Source organism: Scyliorhinus torazame, chromosome 1 (genome assembly GCF_047496885.1).
Source record: "Scyliorhinus torazame isolate Kashiwa2021f chromosome 1, sScyTor2.1, whole genome shotgun sequence".
NCBI classification, from domain to species: domain Eukaryota; kingdom Metazoa; phylum Chordata; class Chondrichthyes; order Carcharhiniformes; family Scyliorhinidae; genus Scyliorhinus; species Scyliorhinus torazame.
This window is the reverse complement of record NC_092707.1, coordinates 162,156,654-162,179,995: the sequence shown is the minus strand read 5'-3', so window position 1 is coordinate 162,179,995 and position 23,342 is coordinate 162,156,654. Positions and strand designations below refer to the sequence as shown.

Here is a 23,342-nt window from a genome sequence, read left to right as displayed (position 1 = left end):
AGGACATCAAAGGAGAATCCTCTTCCAAGTTTTAAGGCACAGAATCGCACCACACTGGTGTTTGACGAGATTTAACTGGTAAATGTATCCAAGTTTTAAAAATAAGTAAATTAACACAAAACATAATTTTAATAGTTAAATTTACCTAACTTCATGATCAATCGAAAATAATTCGTAACTGACAAAAAAGTTAATAGCAATTGGTTTTGCCTTTCTCCTACCAGAAGTTTTTTGGGCTCTGAAAACTCAAAACATGCCTAAAATATATCTTAATAAATAACTCGGACCCATTGGATTTAAATAACTTTAGTTTAATTCAAAAAGAGCTGTCAACAATATGGACTTGAACAAATCACACAAGATTTTTATTAGAATTGAATGACTTAGCTCTCTTCTTCAGATACAAACCCAGAAACCATCATTAATTTGATAACAACTGTACAAAGATAAAGCAAAACATTCTTCTGTGACTGGAGAATTTAAAGACATCACTTCCAAGGGATTGAACATGTCTGCTGTACCATCAGGAGACATTGCTATAATTTGACCACAGCACTGCACTATCTTAGCACAACTCTCCATCAATTCATCTGCTCAGGTGATCTACAGTTTATTTTATTGATTGTTGTTCCCAAGTAAAATTAACTGGGCCAATTAGGCTCACGGGCATCCACATAGTTTTTGAAATGTTACCCTCAGCTTAGAAATGTAGCAATGTTCTTCTTTTCCTTCAGAAAGCAACATTAATTACAAAGCAAATGGTACATAGCCTATAAGAAAAGAGCTTGATGAGTGGAGCTTCTTTTTTTAAACTGCAGTCCTTATATTAATTGGTAAACTCTTTTAAGATTTGGCTTTAAATCTCATTTATAAAATATATCTTTCAATTAAGTTTTAATTGTCAAGTTTAAATTTTGATGACAAAATCATGCCGTGTGTTTTTCTGCATCGATATTTTGGTGCATATAAATATTGAAAGCTTTTGGACTAAAAAATAATTATATTAATGGTCCATTAGACATGTCTTCTTCCTGGTTCATGTCGCATTTTACTATGTCCCTTGAAGAAAGTCTTAATTATCTTAAAATAGTATAAATTATCAGCTCTATATATTTATTAGATTTAAATTCACATTTTAAATGTTACATCTCCTGTACAGCGCAATGCTGCACATTTACTACTTTTGATTTGAACAAGGGTTCCAGCTCTGAAGCCAGGTTTGTGTGTGGTTGGGGGGGGGGGGGGGGAAAAGAGGGAGTGGGTTTCATTTGCATCCTTCAAATTAACTTGTGCAGACAGAACCTATAATAAACAAACAAAATAGCTCAAAGTAGCTTTCAAACCAACTCTAGTGCTGAATATCAGTGTAAATGGGGAACTGGACAGTGACAGTCAGATCAACTGTTCTTATGAATTCGTAATTACAGTAAATTTCAAAAAGACTGTTTCAATAATCTCTGTAGGTGTATCAAGTTTAGAAAATTCTCCAAGCTGCATGCAAGCAGAAATATCATGCTTGTTTCAGTATTTGTTTCAAGTCTCTCTCTCTCTCTCATTTTGTCCACAGATCTGGAATCCTCTTAGCAGCAAAGCAGCATAATATTAAGTGAAAGGGGCAAATTAGTACATTGCTTCCAAAAAATAATTTCAATTAAAAAATGTTCTTCCTCGGTCAGGCAAAAACTAATTAGCAAAATGTTATTGAAAAGAATGACATGGGTAGTGAAAAAGATCAACTAAATCGGTTTAATGAAATTTGAACCAAATTTTTCTTTCTTCTCTTCTGGAGAACTTGAACAAGTATGTTTTATTTTGTTATCCAGTTTCCCATTCATCTTTCACTGCCACTATCATCATGGACTACCGTCACACACAAATAAGTAAATATGCATATTTTCCCACATCATGAAATGAAGTGCCAACGACAATGTGATTCAGCATTAGAAACAACAGAATATATTAGAATACCAGTACTACATTATAATTAGCAATGGAAGTGACACCTGTAAAAGCAGTTACCAGATCAGGAAAATTTAAAATAATAAAAAAGATATGGATAAGTTAATCACATCATGGACCCAAATAAAGCTTCAGTAACTGATTTTGATGCCTCCAACAATGCAGTATTGGAGATGGGTAAAATGTTTAAATTCTGAACTCATATATTCAGCTTTCTGTTGAAACATTTCCTGTATCTACCATTGCCCAAGCACAAAATAAATGCTTTCCAGTCAGACTACAGATTGCAATTTGGAGCCCCACAGTTGCAGTCACACACCTACATTCAATGTTGCAGCTTCTTTACGAAGTGCAGCTTTGTACCGTGATCATAATCCGAACAAGATGAAACTGATACAATGTGTTCCTGAAAACAACCTGCTAGAACCATCCGTCAGTCAGCTATATTGTCTGTTATTGGAAGGATGTTGGTGTTGGATTTCCGCTGCTCCTACTTTGGAGCATTACTGTGAAAGAAATTCATGGATCGCTTCTGTTATTCAGTTGGACTATCTCAATTCATAGTTGGAGGAAAGGATTTACATTGGAGTACAGTCTACCAAATTCAAGTCCCAACAAAGTAATGTAATGTAGAATGAGAATCCGATCACCATGATGCAGGGTATATAGCACCCTCAATAAGCTTAACTGTGTTAATAAAGAAAAAACTGCAAATGCCAGAAACAATGAAAATACTGAAAAATATAAAACTCCACTAGTCTTCACCCAAAACACGTTAACCCAACCTCTCTCTTTAGCAGATCAGTCAGTATATGAATATATTTCCAACATGTACCATTTTAAAGTAGCCTAGATTCCTTCAAGTTCCATGCATCTCCACTTTACTACCAACATAATATCCCACAAATCCATGATGTCAGCAACTAGAAACAAAGGTACATGTTCATGATATGGCTCTTCGGTCATTCGAAGTAGAAGGTTTTGACTAAAAAAGACAGGGTGGGTCAGGGGGTGCAGTAGCCACCTTAAACGTAATAACATTGCATTCTTAAACAGTAACCCATAGGGTTGTCAGAACAGGTGAAGGTAGCAATCCTTTTTTACCTTGCAGACCCCAAACAGAGATTTACAATCCACAGAAATACAGATTATGGAAAAACACAAATTTATGAATATGATCTCAAAAAAGGTAGAAGAGCATGAGCATAGGAATACACTGCTGTATTCAGTTTCAGGAGTCTCTAGGTTAATTCCATGGCTAATAAATTGTTTTCCATTCCTGTTCTTATAAATATCAAACTTTTGCCTATAAACAAATTTCACAATGCAACAATCTACAGTATTGAGAGAATATCTTCTTACTGTCCAGGAAAATACTGCACTATGAAATGCTATTCTTCTCCAGCTGGAAGATTTTCTTCAATCCTTTTAACGAATTTCATTCTGATTTCTGTCACATTGTCACCCTTGAGTGTGTCCTGGACAAATTTCACGTCTATTGCCATTTGAACCTGATAATATAGAAACAGTTAAAGACAGAATACACAGTACTGTTGATTCAACCAGCTAGTGCTCTTGACAGAGGTCACAACTGTTTATTGAAAATGGAGTAGGCCATTCGGACCCTCAAGCATGTTCCGCCATTCAATATAATTGTGGCTGATTCTCTATGTCAACACCATACTCTGTCCTCGCCCCATAACCCTTTAGTTTCTAGAAATCAATTTCCTTCTTAAATATATTCAGTGACTTGGCCCCCACTGCCTTCTGAGTTAGAGAATTCTACAGAGAATTCACCCAGAGTGAAGACATTTCTCATCAGCTCAGTGCTAAATGGCTTACCCTGTATCCTGAGACAGTGGCCTCTTGTTCTAGTCCACCCCCAGCCTGAGGAAACATCTGTGCATCCAGTGGCTCAGTCCAGTCAGAATTTTATATGTTTCAATGAGATCCCCGCTCATTCTTCGAAATTGCAGTTAATACAGGCCTAGTCGATCCAATCTAACCCCATAAAACAATCCTGTTATCCCAGGAAACAGATTGGTGAACCTTCGCTGCAGTCCCTCTATTGCAAGTATAGTTTTAGGTAAAGAGGCCAAAACTGCATACAATACTCCAGGTGTGGTCTCACCATGACCCTGCACAGCTGCAGTAAGGCATTCTTGCTCCTGTATTTAGGGCAGCACGGTAGCACAAGTGGTTAGCACTGTGGCTTCACAGCACCACGGTCCCAGGTTTGATTCCCTGCTGGGTCACTGTTTGTGCAGAGTCTGCACGTTCTTCCTGTGTCTGCGTGGGTTTCCTCCGGGTGCTCTGGTTTCCTCCCACAGTCCAAAGATGTGCAGGTTAGGTGGATTGGCCATGATAAATTGCCCTTAGTGATCAAAAAGGTTAGAAAGGGTTATTGGGTTACGGGGATAGGGTGGAAGTGAGGGCTTAAGTGGGTCGGTGCAGACTCGATGGGCCGAATGGCCTCCTTCTGCACTGTATGTTCTATGTACTCAAATCTTATTGCAATAAAGGCCAAGATATAATTTGCCTTCCTAACTGCTTGCTACACCTGCATGCTTGCTTTATGACTGGTGTACAAGGATACCTCAGGTCTCTTTGTACATCAAAATGTCCCAATGTATCACTACTTAAATAATACTCTGTCAGTCTGTTTTTCCGACTGAAGTGGATAACTTCACACTTATCAACATTATACTACTTCTGCAATGCACTTGCCTACTCACTCAACTTGCCCAAATCACCTTGAAGCCTCTTCAACATGCTCCTCTCCACTTCCATTCTCACCTAGTTTTGTGTCGTTAGCAAACTTGTGAATAGCTGGGACTCAAGCAATCCCGGTGGCACCCCAGTTGTCATCGCCTGCCACTCTGAAAAATCCTCATTGTTACCTTTTCCTGCCTGCTGACCAATTCTCAATCCATGCCACCTATCCCATGTGCTTTAATTTTGCACACCAATCTCTTATCTGGGACTTTATCAAAAGCTTTCTCAAAATTCAAATATATCATTCACCACTTTTCTCTTATCTATTCTATTCATAATGTCCTCCAAAAATAGGTTTGTCAAACAGGATTTCCCTCTCATAGATCATGGTGACTTTTTCTAATCCCATTTGTTGCTTTTTTCTAAGTCCTGTTATTACATCCTTTATAACAGACTAGATCATGTTCCGTGCTACTGATGTTAGGCTAACTGGTCTTAATTCCCCGTTTTCTCCCTTTCTCAAGTAGTGGGGTTACATTAGTCACCTTCCAATCTGTCAGGACTGTTCCAGAATCTACAGAATTTTAGAAGATAATACCGAAACGCACCCATTAAAGTCACCCATAATTACTGCAGAACCCTTGCTGCATGCATCACTAATTTCCTGTTTAATAACGTCCCCTACCATACAACTACTATTGGGGGCCTATAGGCAACTCTCATTAAGGTTTCCCTCCCCTTGTTGCTTCTTAGCTCCATCCAGATTGGTTCTACATTTTGATTTTCTGAGCCAACATCCTTTTTCGCTACTGCACTTGACTAACAACGCCATCTCATCTGCTTTTTATGTTGCGCGTCCTTCTTAAGTATCAAATACTCTTGGATATTCCCAGCCTTGGTCACCCTGCAGCCATGTCTCTATAATATAATTACAATTATATCATACCATTTATATCTATTTGTGCTGTTAATTTAGCTACCTTATTGTGAATGCTCTGTGCATTCCAATATACTGCCATTTTTACACACATCTCTTTTGTTTTTAAACTATGGCTATATTTACTGCCAGCCTTCATTTCCTCTGCCTTCTAGTTTTGCTTTTTACTTTTCTATCTTTGACCCACTTCATTGCGTCTCCCCGCTCAGGTTCCCATCCCCCTGCCACTCTAATTTAAACCCTCCCTCACAATTCTAGTGACTATCCCGTCAGGTTATTTGGCCCAGTCCAGTTTGCATTGGTCCTATTCCCCCAGAATTGATCCCAGTGCCTCAGGAATTTAAATCTCTCTCCCCTACATAATCTCACCAGCCGCACATTCATCTTGTCTATTCTCCTGATCTCAACATCACATGCGCTGGGAGTAATCTGGAGATTGCTACCTTTGAGGTCCTGCTTTCTAAATTTATTGCCTAGCTGCCTATTTTCAGATATCAGGACCTCAACCCTCTTCTGATCTATGTTGTTGGTACCAATATGGACCATAATCTCTGGCTGTTCACCCTCCCCTTCAGAATGCCCTGCAGCCATGGTGTGACATCCTTAACCTTGGCACCAGGGTGGCAACATGACATCTTGGTGTCACACCTAGGGCCACAGAAATGTCTATTTGTTCCCCATACAATTTAATCTTCTACCACTATTGCTCTCCAACTCGTATGTTCTTCCCCCATTAGTTAATTACTAAATTAAAGGAAAGACTAGACTTAAGATAGAAATTAACTCAAACTGCCTTCCGGTGGCGGCTGAGGGAGTAAGTCGCACACGCGGTGGCTCCTGCTCCTGTCGGACATTTGGAGCTTTTCCCCCAACTTTTTTGCGCTTTTAAGCGCTGGATTGGAAAGTAATAGTACTTAGGCACTGAATCCATACAGATGTGTATGGAACTAAGTAAGAGGAAGGATCACAAACAGCTGAAGAAGTGGACAAGCAAGGGCAAAGGGGAGGCTGTGAGGGAAACCAATATGGTCGATGTCCAGACCCGGGCACCGCCAGCTCAGCCAACAATGGAGCACCTGTTGCAGGTTATGCAGGAGAACGTCTTAGCACTGAAAAGCAATCATTTGGAACCGCTCCAGAAATCGTTTGACCGAATGGAGAAAAGGCTGGATGCCCAGGCTGAGAAGATCCAGGAGCTGGAGAAGCCGGTGGAGGAGCAGGAGGACTTTCAAATGGTGGCGGACATGGAGATTCGAAGGTTGAGAGACCAATAAAAACTGCTCCTGGAAAAGTTGGGAGGACCTGGAGAACAGGTCTTGCCGGCAGAATTTAAGAATCATTGGCCTCCCGGAAGGGGCTGAGGGGCTGGATGCTGCCGCGTATGTGGCAGGTCTGTTCCAGAAGCTGCTGGGGAACAAGGTGTTCGCTCGCCCGCCGGAAGTGGACAGGGCACATAGAGCACAGGTGAGGCAGCCGTGGTGAGGGGTTCCCTCACGAGTGATTGTGATCCGGTTCCACAGGTTCCTGGATAAGGAGAGGGTTCTTCAATGGGCCAAGAGCTTACGGAGCTGCAACTCGGGCAATACCACCCTGCGCGTTTACCAAGACCTGAGCGCAGAGGTGGCCAGAAGAAGGGCAGGCTACAGGCAAGTTAAAGAGATTGTATATAAGGTGGTGAAATTTGGGCTGCTCATCCGGCGCGACTGTGGGTTACGCACAAGGGCCAGCACCATTATTTCGAGGAACCCGAGGAGGCGATGGACTTTGCAAAGAGGCAAGGGCTGGTCCTGAGCGGAGGACTCGTGTTGGAACTTTGAATTCTTTCTCTCATGTTTCAGAGAGATGCCTGCATGTTTTTTCATGCTTTTGTACCTTGGTTTTTATGTATGTTTTGTCTTTTTTCTCTTCAGGTCTCTTTTTCGCTTTTGTGTTTGAGTTTTGTTAGAAAAAGAGAATAGTTAGAATGGGCCGGATATGGGAGGTGTTTTTTGGGGAATTTTTGCGATCTCTTTCTGCGTTCAAATAAGAATGATTGACAGTGCCTGCTATATTGTTTTGTATGACTTAAATTGCATTATTGTTGGGGCTGTCTCTGTCCTGTTTAGAGTATTTGTGCAAGCAGGGCTGATTTGGGGAAGTGGTGTGAATGGGCTGGGGGGAGGGCAGCCAGGGAACAATAGGTGAGAGACTCGCTTGGAGCCACCACGCTAACTGGGTGGGCTAGTCAACGGAAGCCGGGGGGGGGGTGTTCATTTAGCTAGTTTATGTCAGGGGTTAGGTTATAGGGTGGTGTTGCTGGCAGGGGGGGGGGGGGGGGGGGAGAAAGAGTAGGTCTGCTGACGATGTTGAAAATTGGGCATGGTAACAGTGAGGAGGTCAGGGGTGGAGGCGGGCCAGAGGAAGCGCGCCACATGGCTTGGGGGCTGGCCAAAGAAGGGAGATAGCTGATCGGCAAAGGGGGGGGGGGGGGCACGAGGTGCCCCCCGACCAGGCTGATCACCTGGTTAGAGGGCTAAACGAGCCGGTCAAGAGGGCACGTGATTTTGCGCATTTACGGGTTTTGAAGGCGGACGTCGTCATGTTACAGGAGACTCATCTGAAATTGGCTGACCAGGTCAGATTAAGGAAGAGCTGGATTAGTCAGGTCTTCCATTCGGGGCTCGCCACTAAGACCAGGGGGTTGCGATCTTGATCAACGGGTCCAATTTGAGGTGGAGGGCACAGTTGTGGACGGGGGTGGCAGATTTGTTATGGTTAGGGGTAAGTTTGAGGGGGTGAGAGTAGTCCTGGTCAACATATATGCCCCTAATTGGGATGACATAGATTTTGTTAAGAGGTTGCTGGGGAAGATCCCTGACTTGGACTCACGCAAACTAATCATGGGTGAGGACTTTAACACAGTTCTTGATCCTGGCCTGGACCGGTCGTGTTCAAAAACAGGTAGGGTGCCAGTGATGGCAAAGGAACTGAGAGGGTTCATGAGCAAATGGGGGGAGCTGACCCATGGAGATTTAGTCGGCCATCGGCGAAGGAGTTTCCGTTCTATTCTCACGTCCACAAGATGTATTCCCGAATCGATTTCTTTATCATGAGCAGGGACTTGCTGACAGGGATGACGGGTGCAGAATATTCGGCAATTACCATCTCGGACCATGCTCCGCACTGGGTTGATCTGCAGATTTGCAAAGATAGCTTTCAGCGCCCACAGACGAGGCGGTGTGTGAGAGGCTGAGGAAATGCATGCATAATTACCTGCAGGGAAATGATACTGGAGAAGTCTCAGCAGCGGTGCTCTGGGAGGCACTGAAGGCAGTGGTGAGAGGGGAGCTGATTTCAATCCGAACCCATAGGGACAGGACAGGGCAGAAACGGACCGACTGGTTAAGGAAATTTTACGGACGGACAGGAGCTATGCGGAGTCCCCGAGGCCAGAGTTACTTGGGAAACGACAGAGGCTGCAGACCAAGTTTGGGGTGTTGTCTACAGGGAAGGCCGTAGAGATGCTTAGAAGGGCAAAGGGCGTAATATACGAGCATGGGGAGAAGGCCAGCAGACTGCTTGCACAACAACTAAGAAAGAGAGAAGCGGCTAGGGAAATAGGAAAGGTTGTCGACGGGGAGGAAACCTGGTGGGGGACCCGGTAGGACTGAACAAGGTGTTTAGGGACTTCTATAGCAAGCTGTACACCTCAGAACTCCCCACGGGACCGGAGGGGATGAGGCGCTTTTTGGACGGACTGACCTTCCCAAGAGTAGGTAGGGGGTTGGTAGACAGGCTGGTGGCCCTGATCAGGACCAAAGAGGTACTGGGGGGGCCTGAAGGTCATGCAGTCGGGTAAAGCCCCGGGGCCGGACGGATACCCGGTGGAGTTTTATAAAAGATTCTCCGAGATAGTGGGGCCGGTGCTGGTCAGGCTGTTCAATGAGGCAAGAGACAGAGGGGTCTTACCCCCGACGATGTCGCAGGCCACTATCTCGCTTATACTGAAACGGGATAAAGACCCGGAGGTATGTGGTCCGAGAGGCCGATCTCTTTGATTAACGCAGATGCTAAGTTACTGGCCAAAATCTTGGCGTCTAGAATCGAGGACTGTGTACCGGACATGATTGCGGAGGACCAAACCGGATTCGTAAAGGACAGGCAACTGGTGGCCAATCTAAGGAGGCTGCTCAATGCGATTATGATGCCACCGGAGAGCAGGGAGGCGGAGATAGTGGTAGCAATGGATGCCAAAAAGGCTTTCGACTGGGTTGAGTGGGACTATTTATGGGAGGTGCTTGGATGTTTTGGGTTCGGGGTAGGATTCATTGACTGGGTTAGGCTGCTATATCAGGCCCCAGAGGTTAGTGTGAGAACAAACAGGACATCTGACTACTTCAGACTGCACCGCGGGACGCCCCCTCTTGCCACTGCTGTTTGCGCTGGCTATAAAGCCGCTGGCAATTGCTCGGAGAGCTTCAAGGGACTGGAAAGGGCTTGGGGGGGGGGGGGGGGGGGGGGGGGGGTGGAACATAAAGTCTCGTTGTACACGGATGACCTGCTGTTATACGTGTCAGACCCAATGGCTGGAATGGACGGAATCATGGAAACCCTGAGGGAATTTGGTCGGTTCTCAGGATATAAACTGAACATGGCAAAGAGCGAGATGTGGGTAGTGCAGGCGAGAGGTCAGGAGAGTAGGCTGAGGGGGGTGCCGTTCAGGCTGGTAGGAGAAAGCTTCAGATATTTAGGGATACAAGTAGCGCGAGACTGGGGTAAGTTGCAGAAGCTAAACTTGTCCCGGTTGGTGGAGCAAGTGAGGGCCGAGTTATGGAGATGGGATGGACTCCTGCTGTCATTGGCGGGGGGAGTGCAGACGGTGAAGATGTCGATTCTCCCGAGATTCTTGTTCCTATTTCAGTGTCCCCAAATTTTAATTCCGTGGTCCTTCTTTAAGAGGCTAGGTAAAATTATCCTGGGATTTGTTTGGCCGGGAAAATCCCCACGGGTGAGGAAGGCGATGCTCGAGAGGAACCGAGGGGATGGGGGGCTGGCGTTGCCGAACTTTAGCCACGACTACTGGGCAACTAACATAGCCATGGTAAGGAAATGGATGGTGGGTACGGGGGTTGGTGTGGGAGCGGATGGAGGCTGCTTCGTGCAGGGGCACCAGTTTAGCAGCCTTGGTTACGACGCCTGTGCCGCTCCCACCAGCACGATACTCCACCAGCCCTATAGAGGTGGCGGCTCTACGGATCTGAGACAGTGCAGGAGGCATATAGGGGAGGTGAGAGCATCGGTTTGGTCCCCAATCTGCAGTAACCACCGATTTGACCCGGTGAACATGGATGGTGGGTTCCAATTATGGCGGAGGGTGGGGATTGCGAGGATGGGCGATCTGTTCCTGGAAGGGGAGAGATAGAGGATAGCATATGGGCAGACGCTTTGAGTAGAGTAAACACGACCGCAACATGCGCCAGGCTCAGTCTGATCCAGTTCAAGGTCGTACATCGGGCCCACATGACGGTGGCCCGGATAAGCAAATTCTTTGGGCAGGAGGACAAATGTGTTAGATGTGGCAGAGGACCAGCGAACCATGTACACAAGTTCTACGCGCGCGTAGAGTAGGGGGTTGCTTAGGCAGGTTCTTGCGAGAGGGGAGCCGATGCTTGCATTATGTCTTATTTGCTTTTTGTTCACAACGGTATAATGTTGCTGTTTTATGTGCCAAAAATACCTCAATTTCATTTCTTTCTTTAAATAAACAATTTTATTAACTCAAACTAAATCAGAAACTCCCTCACTCACCAAACTTAATAATATAGCCCAAAGCAGCACTCCAGTGCAGTACACACACACATTTAAATTGTCATTAACTTACGATGAAACATTTGCTACTGAGTAGACTGTTCTCATTTGGATATATATTATGGATTTTCAGTCCAAGAGAGACAGATACCAATAATAATGATGATGATAGTAATAGGTTAATTACTGAAACTAACCCATGTGCGAAGCAGAATTTTCTAGATGAAAATTATAGTGTTAATGCCCAAATATATCACAATGCTTGCCCTACCAGAGGCTGTTACCCCTGCTACTTTTGTTTCATTTATCGATTATTGTTTTTCTTAAAATAATATAAATAGACAACATGCCCAATCAGGGGCTGTCGCCCCTTTCATTTGATTTCAGTTTAATGCATTTTGTTTTGTTCAACTAAAAGAGTATTTCACAATCTCACCATTTCCAATGCACCTCTCAGAACTCCACAGAGTAGATTGGAGTAGATCAAACTGGAATGGTTGTCGGGCAATTCCACAAAGTCCACGAGTGGATTATTTTCCAGAATCAAAGAAAATTCATCGCCAGCTGCACTCCAATTGGTCACACTGGGAGTTATACCCAGATACATTTTAAAAGCAACCTGTGAATTAAAATAATGTTGTTAAAAATGCAAAGCAAAATCAATTTAACTACCTTATACCATTAATAAAATAAAGGCTTAGTCTGCAAGAAAAATAACAGTGAAACTAGCAGCTCTCCATTATAATGGGAGTAAATGTGACAGGAATCTCTGAAGCATGCACATCATGTACATGCACAATTAAATGTCAGAATCCAGAAGTTCCAGTCCCTTTGCTCACAAGCTCTTCCAAAGGCTGTGAAAGTTCCTCAGCATTAAAATACATGCAACAATGTGAATTTGGGGTCCTTATCCATGAAAAAAAGCCAGAGTTCGAGCTCAATCTTTCGATGCGAAGGGAATTTTTAACAGCTTGGTAAACGATAATTACTGTCAAAAACAATTCTCTGCCCAGAAAGTTTCATTTTAGAAGTTTGGCCCCCTCATTCCTCAACTTCCTTCTAGATCAAAAATCCTTCATGAGGAACATTCTCTCAACATCTACCCTGTCAAGCCACCTCAGCATCTCATATGCTTCAAAAATATCACCTCTCATTTTTCTAAACTCCAATGAGTATAGGCCCAACCTGAACTTTTCTTCATAAGACAACCCCATCCCAGGAATTGGCCGAGCGAATCTTCTGCTGAATCAGACTCTGGATTAGAAAAAGTCTTCACTCAAGATTCTTCTTGTATTACCCATTTTTGATCACCCGATCAGCAAAAAAAACAAAAAACTGGTGAAGTAACAAGTCTATGATTCTGCGAAGGACCCGTGAGAAACATATGGGCAACTGTTAGTGCAGTGAAGTTTTCTCACAGCTGACCACAAGATTTGGCCCAATAATTTTCACAATGACAGTGAACAAATAACCAGAGAAGTAACCGACCTACATAATAATCAGATTGCTTTGGAAGTTGCTGCCAAAAAAACAAACCTGGAAGCTGAGCAAATTTGGCCCATGCAGGAATACTGGAATATGGAAGAACTTTTTAGAACTCCTCCAACAATTCATCCTCTGCGAGTCAAATTTTAAAACCCTTTATATCCATGTCAATTATTACAACCCCAGACCAGACCCCAAGTGGCTCGGATACTGGACCAAAACCCCAATATTTTAATTTATCTTGCAAAACTGTGGGGAAAGAACACTTCGCTCCAGGAAAGATTACATCAAAAAATAAGGATTTGGTATTTTTAAAACAAAACTATTAACAGAGTATTAAAAATCTTTAACCACACACCTGAAAATAGCTTACAATTATCCTTACACTATATTACTAAATACAGTAAATACAAAATTCTTAAGTACTATCTCTATTTCCAATTAAACAACAAGAAAGAAACATACAGCTGTCAATCCATCCTACATCCCAATGACACAGAGCAATACTTGCTTTCCAGAACACCTTTGGCTCCTGTTCGAACCCCTCCAGACTCGAGCTGGATGTCTTCAAAAAGCTGTTTCAACTGTAGAGGCCAAATCACTGAATGTCTTTAAGACAGAGTTGGATAGGTTCTTGATTAATAAGGGGATCAGGGGTTATCAAGGAGAAGACAGGACAATGGGGATGAGAAACCTATCAGCCATGATTGAATGGCAGAGCAGACTCGATGGGCTGAATGGTCTAATTCTGCTGTTTTATGGTCTTGCAAACCAAGATTTATAAAAACGTGACAAACACGTTCTAACCCAGGCTTTTAACACTTAAATTACCAAATGTTTATAATCCAATATATCTAAAATCCTGCATCAGTTGCACAATGGGCTGGTTTAGCACAGTGGGCTAAACAGCTGGCTTGCAATGCAGAACAAGATCAGCAGCACGGGTTCAATTCCCGTACCTTCCTCCCGGAACAGGGGCCGGAATGTGGCGACTAGGGGCTTTTCACAGTAACTTCATTGAAGCCTACTTGTGACAATAAACAATTATTATTGTTATGACCATGTGACAGGATGTTATACAATTAATCACAAGGTTGCGAAATGGAAATCCAATTTGAATATTACCATTTTGGTAATCCAGCTACTTTAGAAAGCAAAATAATCCAAATTATAGTTATTACAACATTGTGTTTGTTATGTAGGGTAGCTCATGTCACTCCAATATTCAAAAAGGGAGATAGAGAGAAAGCAGGGAATTATAGACCAGTAAGCCCAACATCAGTAGTGGGGAAAATTCTTGAATCCGTTATCAAGGAATTTATAGCGTAACATTTAGAAAGCAGTAGCAGGATCAGTCAAGAGTCAGCATGGATTTATGATGGGGAAATCATGCTTGACAAATCTGTTGGAATTCTTTGAAGATGTACCAGTACAATTGACAAGGGGAGCCAGTCAATGTGGTATATTTGGATTTTCAGAAGGAGTTTGACAAAAGTCCCGCATGAGAGATTATTGTGCAAAATTAGGGATTGGAAGATGTGTACTGAGGTGGATAGAAAACTGGTTGGCAGAGAGGAAACAAAGAGTAGGAATTAATGGATCCTTTTCAAATTGACAGGCAGTAACTAGTGGGGTGCCACAGGGATTGGTGCTAGAACCCCAGCTAGTCACAATATATATTAATGATTTGAATGAGGGAACAAAATGTAACATCGCAAAGTCTGCAGATGTTGCTGCAATTATACAGGGCCTTGGTGAGGCCACACCTAAAATATTGTGTGCAGTTTTGGTCTCCTTTTCTGAGGAAGAATGTTCTTGCTCTCGAGAGAGAGTGCAGCGAAGGTTTACCAGATTGATTCCAGGGATGGCAGGACTGTCATGTGAGGAGAGATTGACTAGGTTAGGATTGTTCTCACCGGAGTTCAGAAGAATGGGGTGGGGGGGGGGGGGGATCTCAGAGATTTATAAAATTTGAACAGGATTAGACTAGATGCAGGGAAGATGTTCCCAATGATGGGTGTGCCCAGAACCAGGGGTCACAGTCTGAGGATTCAGGGTAAACCATTTCGGACAGAGATGAGGAGACATTTCTTCACCCAGAAAGTGGTGAGCCTGTGGAATTCATTACCACAGGAAGTAGTTGATGCTAAAACATTTAATATATTCAAGATATAGCACTTGGAGAGAATGGGACCATAGGCTATGGGGAGAAAGCAGGATGAGGCTATTGAGTTGGATGATCAGCCAAGATCGTGATAAATGGCTGAGCAGGCTCAAAAGGGCCAAAAGGCCGCCTCCTGCTCCTATCTGCTATGTATCTATGAGATAGCAAATTCTAGCCAGTTTGGAATTCTGTTATGAATCCAATGTTTTATAAGATGGTAATTATTTGTCTCTTTAATTTAAGGTAAAATACAGTTGTGAAGAGAGGCATGTGATCTCTTACAATTCCTGCCCAACAACCAGCTTCCCTAGTTACCATGGGAACCAGAGGCCCAGGTCGAGTGCTATTGATATGCACGTGACAGATTCAACACCTGAACACTATGTTTGAGGCAGACGTTTTTGCTTCTGCAGACTTACTGTCACAGAGAGAGAGAGAAAACACACCTTGGAGTCAGTGTCAGGGAGAAGTTTCTGCAGGCAGAAAAGGCTGCTTTCGCAGTAATTCACAAGGCAAAATGCAGGCAAGATGTTCCTTGGTTAAATAGACCCCTGTATATTTTAGGACTCTGAAAGATTCCTCCATGCATGGCCAAGGAAGAATTATTGGAGTAACCGTGCCGCTAAGATTGGTTCAGGAACACGCAGAAGATTGAGAGAAAGGACCTTCAACGTTACTGGATATTACAAATAGTGTCTGTAACAGTGTCATGCAAGAGTGCCTTTAAGAAATGGATGTGTAAGCAATGTACCTTTAAGAAAACAGTGATGTCAGAGTGTGGTGGAGCTCATCTCAGTTCAGCCATTTTGCAGGTTTTTAGTTTCAGTTTAAAAGCAGTGTCTGTGTGTTTCCAGAGAGCTGCAAGTTTTGCAGTTTGGTTTGCTGAGAGCAGCTAAAAAGTGCCTGGCTGGTTTTGATGAGAGCAGTTTAAAAGTAGAAAATCATTTGCGACAGTCTCTGCCATTCTACAGAAAATATATATATCCTTTAACCTGTTTAAAGGTGTTGGAAGTTTGAAGGAACATTTTAAGGAATTATTTATTGTTGCAATATTTTCTGAGTTAACTTTGAAGTAAGGGGTGTTAAGAGATCCAATGTTTATTTAAGATGTTAAGTTGAGTTCATGGAATAAACAGTGTTCTGTATTTAAAAACCCCCGTGTCCATAATTGTAATCCCACACCTAGGGAAAAAAGCCGTGTGCTTGGAAAAACAACAAATCCAGTAAAGAGAGAGGTTGGTTGAACTCCATGATACATTTTGGGGTTCTGAAAAGCCTCGCCCATAACAAACAGTATGATTTTAGACCAGTTTTATTTTTCCCAAGTACTATCAATACGAAACAAAAACTAGTTCTCATTTCATACTCCACTCAATTTAAGCAGCACCTGTTGCATAAAGTTGAACATATAACTTGAAAGTACATTTAATTTGAGTTAATTCATGCCAAATTTTTAATTTACCTTTGCAATTACGTCTGCAGTTTCACGGAAATCATGGCATCTTCCAACATTAGAACGAGCCAAAAAATCTTCGATCAGTCTGACACCAATGTTGTACCCCCTATTTTGGAACACAAGGTCAACCAACATTGTTAATTTAACAGAAAACAATGGCTATCAAAAAGTCATGTATACATTCTCTTCAAACTAAATGTTTACACATTGCCTAGCATCCTTTGTAAACACTAGAGAAGATTATGCTTTATTTATTACAAAATACTAATTAGATACAGGGAAAAACAATTTACAACATTTACATTGTCAAAAGATATAATTGCTATTTGCAACACAAATCAACAGACAGAATGTATGCCATGAGCATAATGTATATGACAGTATGGTATTCAGAATTATCAAAACCTATGTCGCATGCAATTAGCTTTGTTGAAATGAATGGAATGAAGATTTCCATTCCCTTTTCACTTTCCTTCAATTAAAAAATAATCTAAACCTTATGTAATCACTGCATCCCAATTTATCTCTTCAAACATATTGTGTTGCATCTTCAACATTCATCTTAGTTTCCCAATCAATCAGAAATGAAACAGTGATGTTGGGATTTTAAATGGTGAGTTTTTGGTAATTTAAAACATGTGTTTTGCACGATCCCAAACTCATCACCAATTTAAATTGCTCTCACCCAGAGTCAGCTGCCTTCACTTTCATGCTAAACTGCAAACAAAATTTCAAAATTGTTCAAGTGCAAATATGATGCATGTATGAATTTTAAAGAAAAATCACTTCATAGAATTTACAGTGCAGAAGGAAGCCATTCGGCCCATCGAATCTGCACCGGCCCTTACAATGAAGCCCACTTATCTACCCTATCCCCGTAACTCCCACTTAACATTTTTTGGACACTAAGGGCAATTTAGTATGGCCAATCCACATAACCCACACATCTTTGGACTGTGGGAGGAAACCGGAGCACCTGGAGGAAACGCATGCAGACACAGGGAGAACGTGCAGACTCCGCACAGACAGTGACCCAGCGGGGAATCGAACCTGGGACCCTGGAGCTGTGAAGCAACTGTGCTAGCCACTATGCTACCGTGCTGCCACTTCAAATACATTTGAAGTCTTATGAAGACCAGTAGGCAGGTATTAAAAAATTATTTCATAGGAACAACAAAAGGGGAAGGGAGAGCGTGCTAGGGGAATCTGGGATCAGACTTTTCACAATGTGAGGTCAAATGTTTCCGATTGGGGAAATTAACCTACTGTATAACAAAAACAACCTTTGTTCACCAATAGTGTTTTATACAGTAGGACTCACTTTTGCAATATTCATCAAATTTTCAGAGGCCAAAACTGAGATCCTTCATGCAGTCAACACCAATCCTGACAAAGTAATCTCTCAACCCTAGAAAGATTAAATTTGGCTAATGTAATTTCTGTTCCACTGGTTTTCATTCCATGTTTAGGTGAATATCCCATTCCGATATTCAGGACGCCAAAGCGTGTAATGAGGCAGTGGGGAAGGGAACACTGACAAAGGAGAGTACTTGCAGGCACGGAGAGGGGTTGAAGTGTGTATACTTCAACGCAAGAAGCATCAGGAATAAGGTGGGTGAACTTAAGGCATGGATTGGTACTTGGGACTACGATGTGGTGGCCATCACGGAAACTTGGATAGAAGAGGGGCAGAAATGGTTGTTGGAGGTCCCTGGTTATAGATGTTTCAATAAGATTAGGGAGGGTGGTAAAAGAGGTGGGGGGGGTGGCATTATTAATTAGAGATAGTATAACAGCTGCAGAAAGGCAGTTCGAGGAGTATCAGCCTACTGAGGTAGTATGGGTTGAAGTCAGAAATAGGAAAGGAGCAGTCACCTTGTTAGGAGTTTTCTATAGGCCCCCCAATAGTAGCAGAGATGTGGAGGAACAGATTGGGAAACAGATTTTGGAAAGGTGCAGAAGTCATAGGGTAGTAGTCATGGGCGACTTTAACTTCCCAAATATTGAGTGGAAACTCTTTAGATCAAATAGTTTGGATGGGGTGGTGTTTGTGCAGTGTGTCCAGGAAGCTTTTCTAACGCAGTATGTAGATTGTCCGACCAGAGGAGGGGCAATATTGGATTTAGTACTGGGTAATGAGCCAGGGCAAGTGATAGATTTGTTAGTGGGGGAGCATTTTGGAGATAGTGACCACAATTCTGTAACTTTCACTTTAGTAATGGAGAGGGATAGGTACGTGCAACAGGGCAAGGTTTACAATTGGGGGAAGGGTAAATACGATGTTGTCAGACAAGAATTGAAGTGCATAAGTTGGGAACATAGGCTGGCAGGGAAGGACACGAGTGAAATGTGGAACTTGTTCAAGGAACAGGTGCTACGTGTCCTTGATATGTATGTCCCTGTCAGGCAGGGAAGAGATGGTCGAGTGAGGGAACCATGGTTGACAAGAGAGGTTGAATGTCTTGTTAAGAGGAAAAAGGTGACTTATGTAAGGCTGAGGAAACAAGGTTCAGACAGGGCATTGGAGGGATACAAGATAGCCAGGAGGGAACTGAAGAAAGGGATTAGGAGAGCTAAGAGAGGGCATGAACAATCTTTGGCGGGTAGGATCAAGGAAAACCCCAAGGCCTTTTACACATGTGAGAAATATGAGAATGACTAGAGCGAGGGTAGGTCCGATCAAGGACAGTAGCGGGAGATTGTGTATTGAGTCTGAAGAGATAGGAGAGATCTTGAACGAGTACTTTTCTTCTGTATTTACTAATGAGAGGGGCGATATTGTTGGAGAGGACAGTGTGAAACAGATTGGTAAGCTCGAGGAAATACTTGTTAGGAAGGAAGATGTGTTGGGCATTTTGAAAAACTTGAGGATAGACAAGTCCCCCGGGCCTGACGGGATATATCCAAGGATTCTATGGGAAGCAAGAGATGAAATTGCAGAGCCGTTGGCAATGATCTTTTCGTCCTCACTGTCAACAGGGGTGGTACCAGGGGATTGGAGAGTGGCGAATGTCATGCCCCTGTTCAAAAAAGGGACTAGGGAAAACCCTGGGAATTACAGGCCAGTTAGTCTTACTTCGGTCGTAGGCAAAGTAATGGAAAGGGTACTGAAGGATAGGATTTCTGAGCATCTGGAAAGACACTGCTTGATTAGGGATAGTCAGCACGGATGTGTGAGGGGTAGGTCTTGCCTTACAAATCTTATTGAATTCTTTGAGGAGGTGACCAAGCATGTGGATGAAGGTAAAGCAGTGGATGTAGTGTACATGGATTTTAGTAAGGCATTTGATAAAGTTCCCCATGGTAGGCTTATGCAGAAAGTAAGGAGGCATGGGATAGTGGGAAATTTGGCCAGTTGGATAACGAACTGGCTAACCGATAGAAGTCAGAGAGTGGTGGTGGATGGCAAATATTCAGCCTGGATCCCAGTTACCAGTGGCGTACCGCAGGGATCAGTTCTGGGTCCTCTGCTGTTTGTGATTTTCATTAATGACTTGGATGAGGGAGTTGAAGGGTGGGTCAGTAAATTTGCAGACGATACGAAGATTGGTGGAGTTGTGGATAGTAAGGAGGGCTGTTGTCGGCTGCAAAGAGACATAGATAGGATGCAGAGCTGGGCTGAGAAGTGGCAGATGGAGTTTAACCCTGAAAAGTGTGAGGTTGTCCATTTTGGAAGGACAAATATGAATGCGGAATACAGGGTTAACGGTAGAGTTCTTGGCAATGTGGAGGAGCAGAGAGATCTTGGGGTCTATGTTCATACATCTTTGAAAGTTGCCACTCAAGTGGATAGAGCTGTGAAGAAGGCCTATGGTGTGCTCGCGTTCATTAACAGAGGGATTTAATTTAAGAGCCGTGAGGTGATGATGCAGCTGTACAAAACTTTGGTAAGGCCACATTTGGAGTACTGTGTACAGTTCTGGTCGCCTCATTTTAGGAAGGATGTGGAAGCTTTGGAAAAGGTGCAAAGAAGATTTACCAGGATGTTGCCTGGAATGGAGAGTAGGTCTTACGAGGAAAGGTTGAGGGTGCTAGGCCTTTTCTCATTAGAACGGAGAAGGATGAGGGGCGACTTGATAGAGGTTTATAAGATGATCAGGGGAATAGATAGAGTAGACAGTCAGAGACTTTTTCCCCGGGTGGAACAAACCATTACAAGGGGACATAAATTTAAGGTGAAAGGTGGAAGATATAGGAGGGATATCAGAGGTAGGTTCTTTACCCAGAGAGTAGTGGGGGCATGGAATGCACTGCCTGTGGAAGTAGTTGAGTCGGAAACATTAGGGACCTTCAAGCAGCTATTGGATAGGTACATGGATTACGGTTAAATGATATAGTGTAGATTTATTTGTTCTCAAGGGCAGCACGGTAGCATTGTGGATAGCACAATTGCTTCACAGCTCCAGGGTCCCAGGTTCGATTCCGGCTTGGGTCACTGACTGTGCGGAGTCTGCACGTCCTCCCCGTGTCTGCGTGGGTTTCCTCCGGGTGCTCCGGTTTCCTCCCACAATCCAAAGATGTGCGGGTTAGGTGAATTGGCCAATGATAAATTGCCCTTAATGTCCAAATTGCCCTTGGTGTTGGGTGAAGGTGTTGAGTTTGGGTAGGGTGCTCTTTCCAAGAGCCGGTGCAGACTCAAAGGGCCGAATGGCCTCCTTCTGCACTGTAAATTCAATGATAATCTATGATTCATCTAGGATAAAGGTTCGGCACAACATCGTGGGCCGAAGGGCCTGTTCTGTGCTGTATTTTCTATGTTCTATGCTGTAACCCTTGGTAAATCACCCAAAACTTGGGCAATGACTTCCTGCCACTTTCTATTATCCATTAAGGTAGGGTGACATTTCCTTGAACGCTCAAATGTATCCGCGATTCAGTTCAAAGGTATCAGTCAAACAGCTGTACTGAAAAGACAACGTACACAAGTGAGTTTTATGTCTACATGATTCAGATGACATGTCCTACTTTGTACTAAGATACATCAACACCGAGTTAACAAATTAGTTCAGTCTGAAGCCAACAGACTGAAGTACTGCAGAAAGGACATCATACATTTACTTCTGGGACATGGGATATAATATTTATCCAAGTGGACCTAACTACCTATCATAAAAGCACAGACATTATGACAGGTGGGATGAGTCACAAATATAATCTTTTTTAAAAATATTTTTTTATTAAGGTTTTTAACAACACAACTTTTTTCCCCTTACAAACAATCACACACCCCCACCCCGGTAACAAAATAGCACAAATTCTCCCTGAGCAAGATATATACATGGCAAGATGGTATATTTACATAGCTTTATACACTGGCTCTTGGCCGCTAGTCACAAATATAATCTTAACACTTCCCTTGGAGAATGTGACTTAATGAAAACCTAAATGTTGAAATACCCTGCGCCGTAATGTAACATTTGTAACACTTCCATAATCTATAGTTAATAATTTAAAAATTCAATGTATAATTTTTCATGTTCTCAAGTGAGGGAGAAACTCCATGCATTGTCCAAAGTATAGCAATTCTGAAAAATAATAAAGCTGTATACTGTTTCATGCACAGCAAGATTTTCCACAGGTTTACAAATTACATGTTAACCTAATTCTAACAAACTATACTTGTTTTTGTTATCAATAACAGAAAAGATTCAGTGCTGAAGTTAAAGCATTAACATCAGAAAGGGAAGATTAACTAAGTCTGGCAAGTACAAAGGGAACTGTTGGCCCAATGTATAGTGACTTAAGTTTTCAAATACTTACATTTTATCCAACTGCTTATTGACATCTTCATCATTTTCATAATCTTTGCACAGTTGAGTAACTAGAGCTCCATAGGTCAGAGTAAATAGCTCTGAATTCTGTTGAGAAATTGAGCAAAACATTCAGAAACACCAAGAACCGCATCAACAACCTCTATGGCTCTTACCCTAAAAAAATCCAAAGTTTGTTGACCACCATGACCATCAGGAGCTTGTCTAACAAGTAGCAATATTGACTGCATTTTTCACGACTCCTTGACCAACTGAACCAATTATTACATCAATTACAAGGAACACATTGGGTACAGTCATGTGTCAGGTCACCTCTAACCAACAGAATAAACAGACAGGAATGGGGAGATGGGAAACAGTGTTGACTAAATACAAAATAAAGACACAATTTTCATTTTCTGTTTCCTTTTTGGATTTCTCTACTGGTGTAAGATATTGTCTAATGCCTGTAGTTACATCATTGCCTCGCGTCAAACTATAGGTCAGTTATACTATTGTTTACTAAGTGAGTATCACAAGTGAGCCTTGTTAACAACATTCATGCATCAGTAAATTGCGACAATACTGCATAAATCACTGCCATTGTGTCACGTGTATTTTCCATTAAACAAATGCATGAATCACACTTATAAATTTCAATTTTTGATGGATATGCACCGTACTATTTACTCAATTTTTCATCTTTTGACTTAGCGTAGTTTTCCTCAGTCGCTGTCCTGATTCCATGCTGTCTGCTTAATTCCTACACCTCAAAATTTATTGGCCTGTTCTTCTTGTGCTATTTCCTGGATGATGGTCTAATCAAGTTTTTGGGATCAAAGAAGGGTTTCAGCAGGAGGCAGTCTGAGATTGAGGCAAAGGCCAACAATGCTGTGGAGGCTGAAGTACATAATCTTAGTGATAGAAAGGCTGTAAGTCATGAAGCTTAGCTCAGGATCAAAATGGAAAAATGTCATCCCGGCTCTGGGTCACGGTCTGTGAAGTTTGCACATTCTCCCCGTGTTTGCGTGGGTTTCGCCCCCACAACTGAAAGATGTGCAGGCTAGGTGGATTGGTCACGCTAAATTG

At 42.7% G+C, this 23,342-nt stretch overlaps 1 protein-coding gene across 3 annotated transcripts in view; it reads right to left on the bottom strand.

The window, feature by feature from the left end:
• Positions 1-295: 295 nt before the first annotated feature.
• The window catches only part of LOC140415881 (trafficking protein particle complex subunit 3), a 37,994-nt gene continuing 14,947 nt past the window's right edge, over positions 296-23,342 (bottom strand). For all 3 annotated transcript variants that reach the window (XM_072501089.1, XM_072501091.1, XM_072501090.1), the window contains exons 2-5: positions 22,264-22,361; positions 16,510-16,609; positions 11,835-12,017; positions 296-3,470 (exon numbers count right to left, since the gene is read on the bottom strand). In XM_072501089.1, coding sequence (XP_072357190.1) covers positions 3,351-3,470; positions 11,835-12,017; positions 16,510-16,609; positions 22,264-22,361 — 501 coding nt within the window. In that variant the 3' untranslated portion in view covers positions 296-3,350. The remainder of the gene's footprint in view (positions 3,471-11,834; positions 12,018-16,509; positions 16,610-22,263; positions 22,362-23,342) is intronic.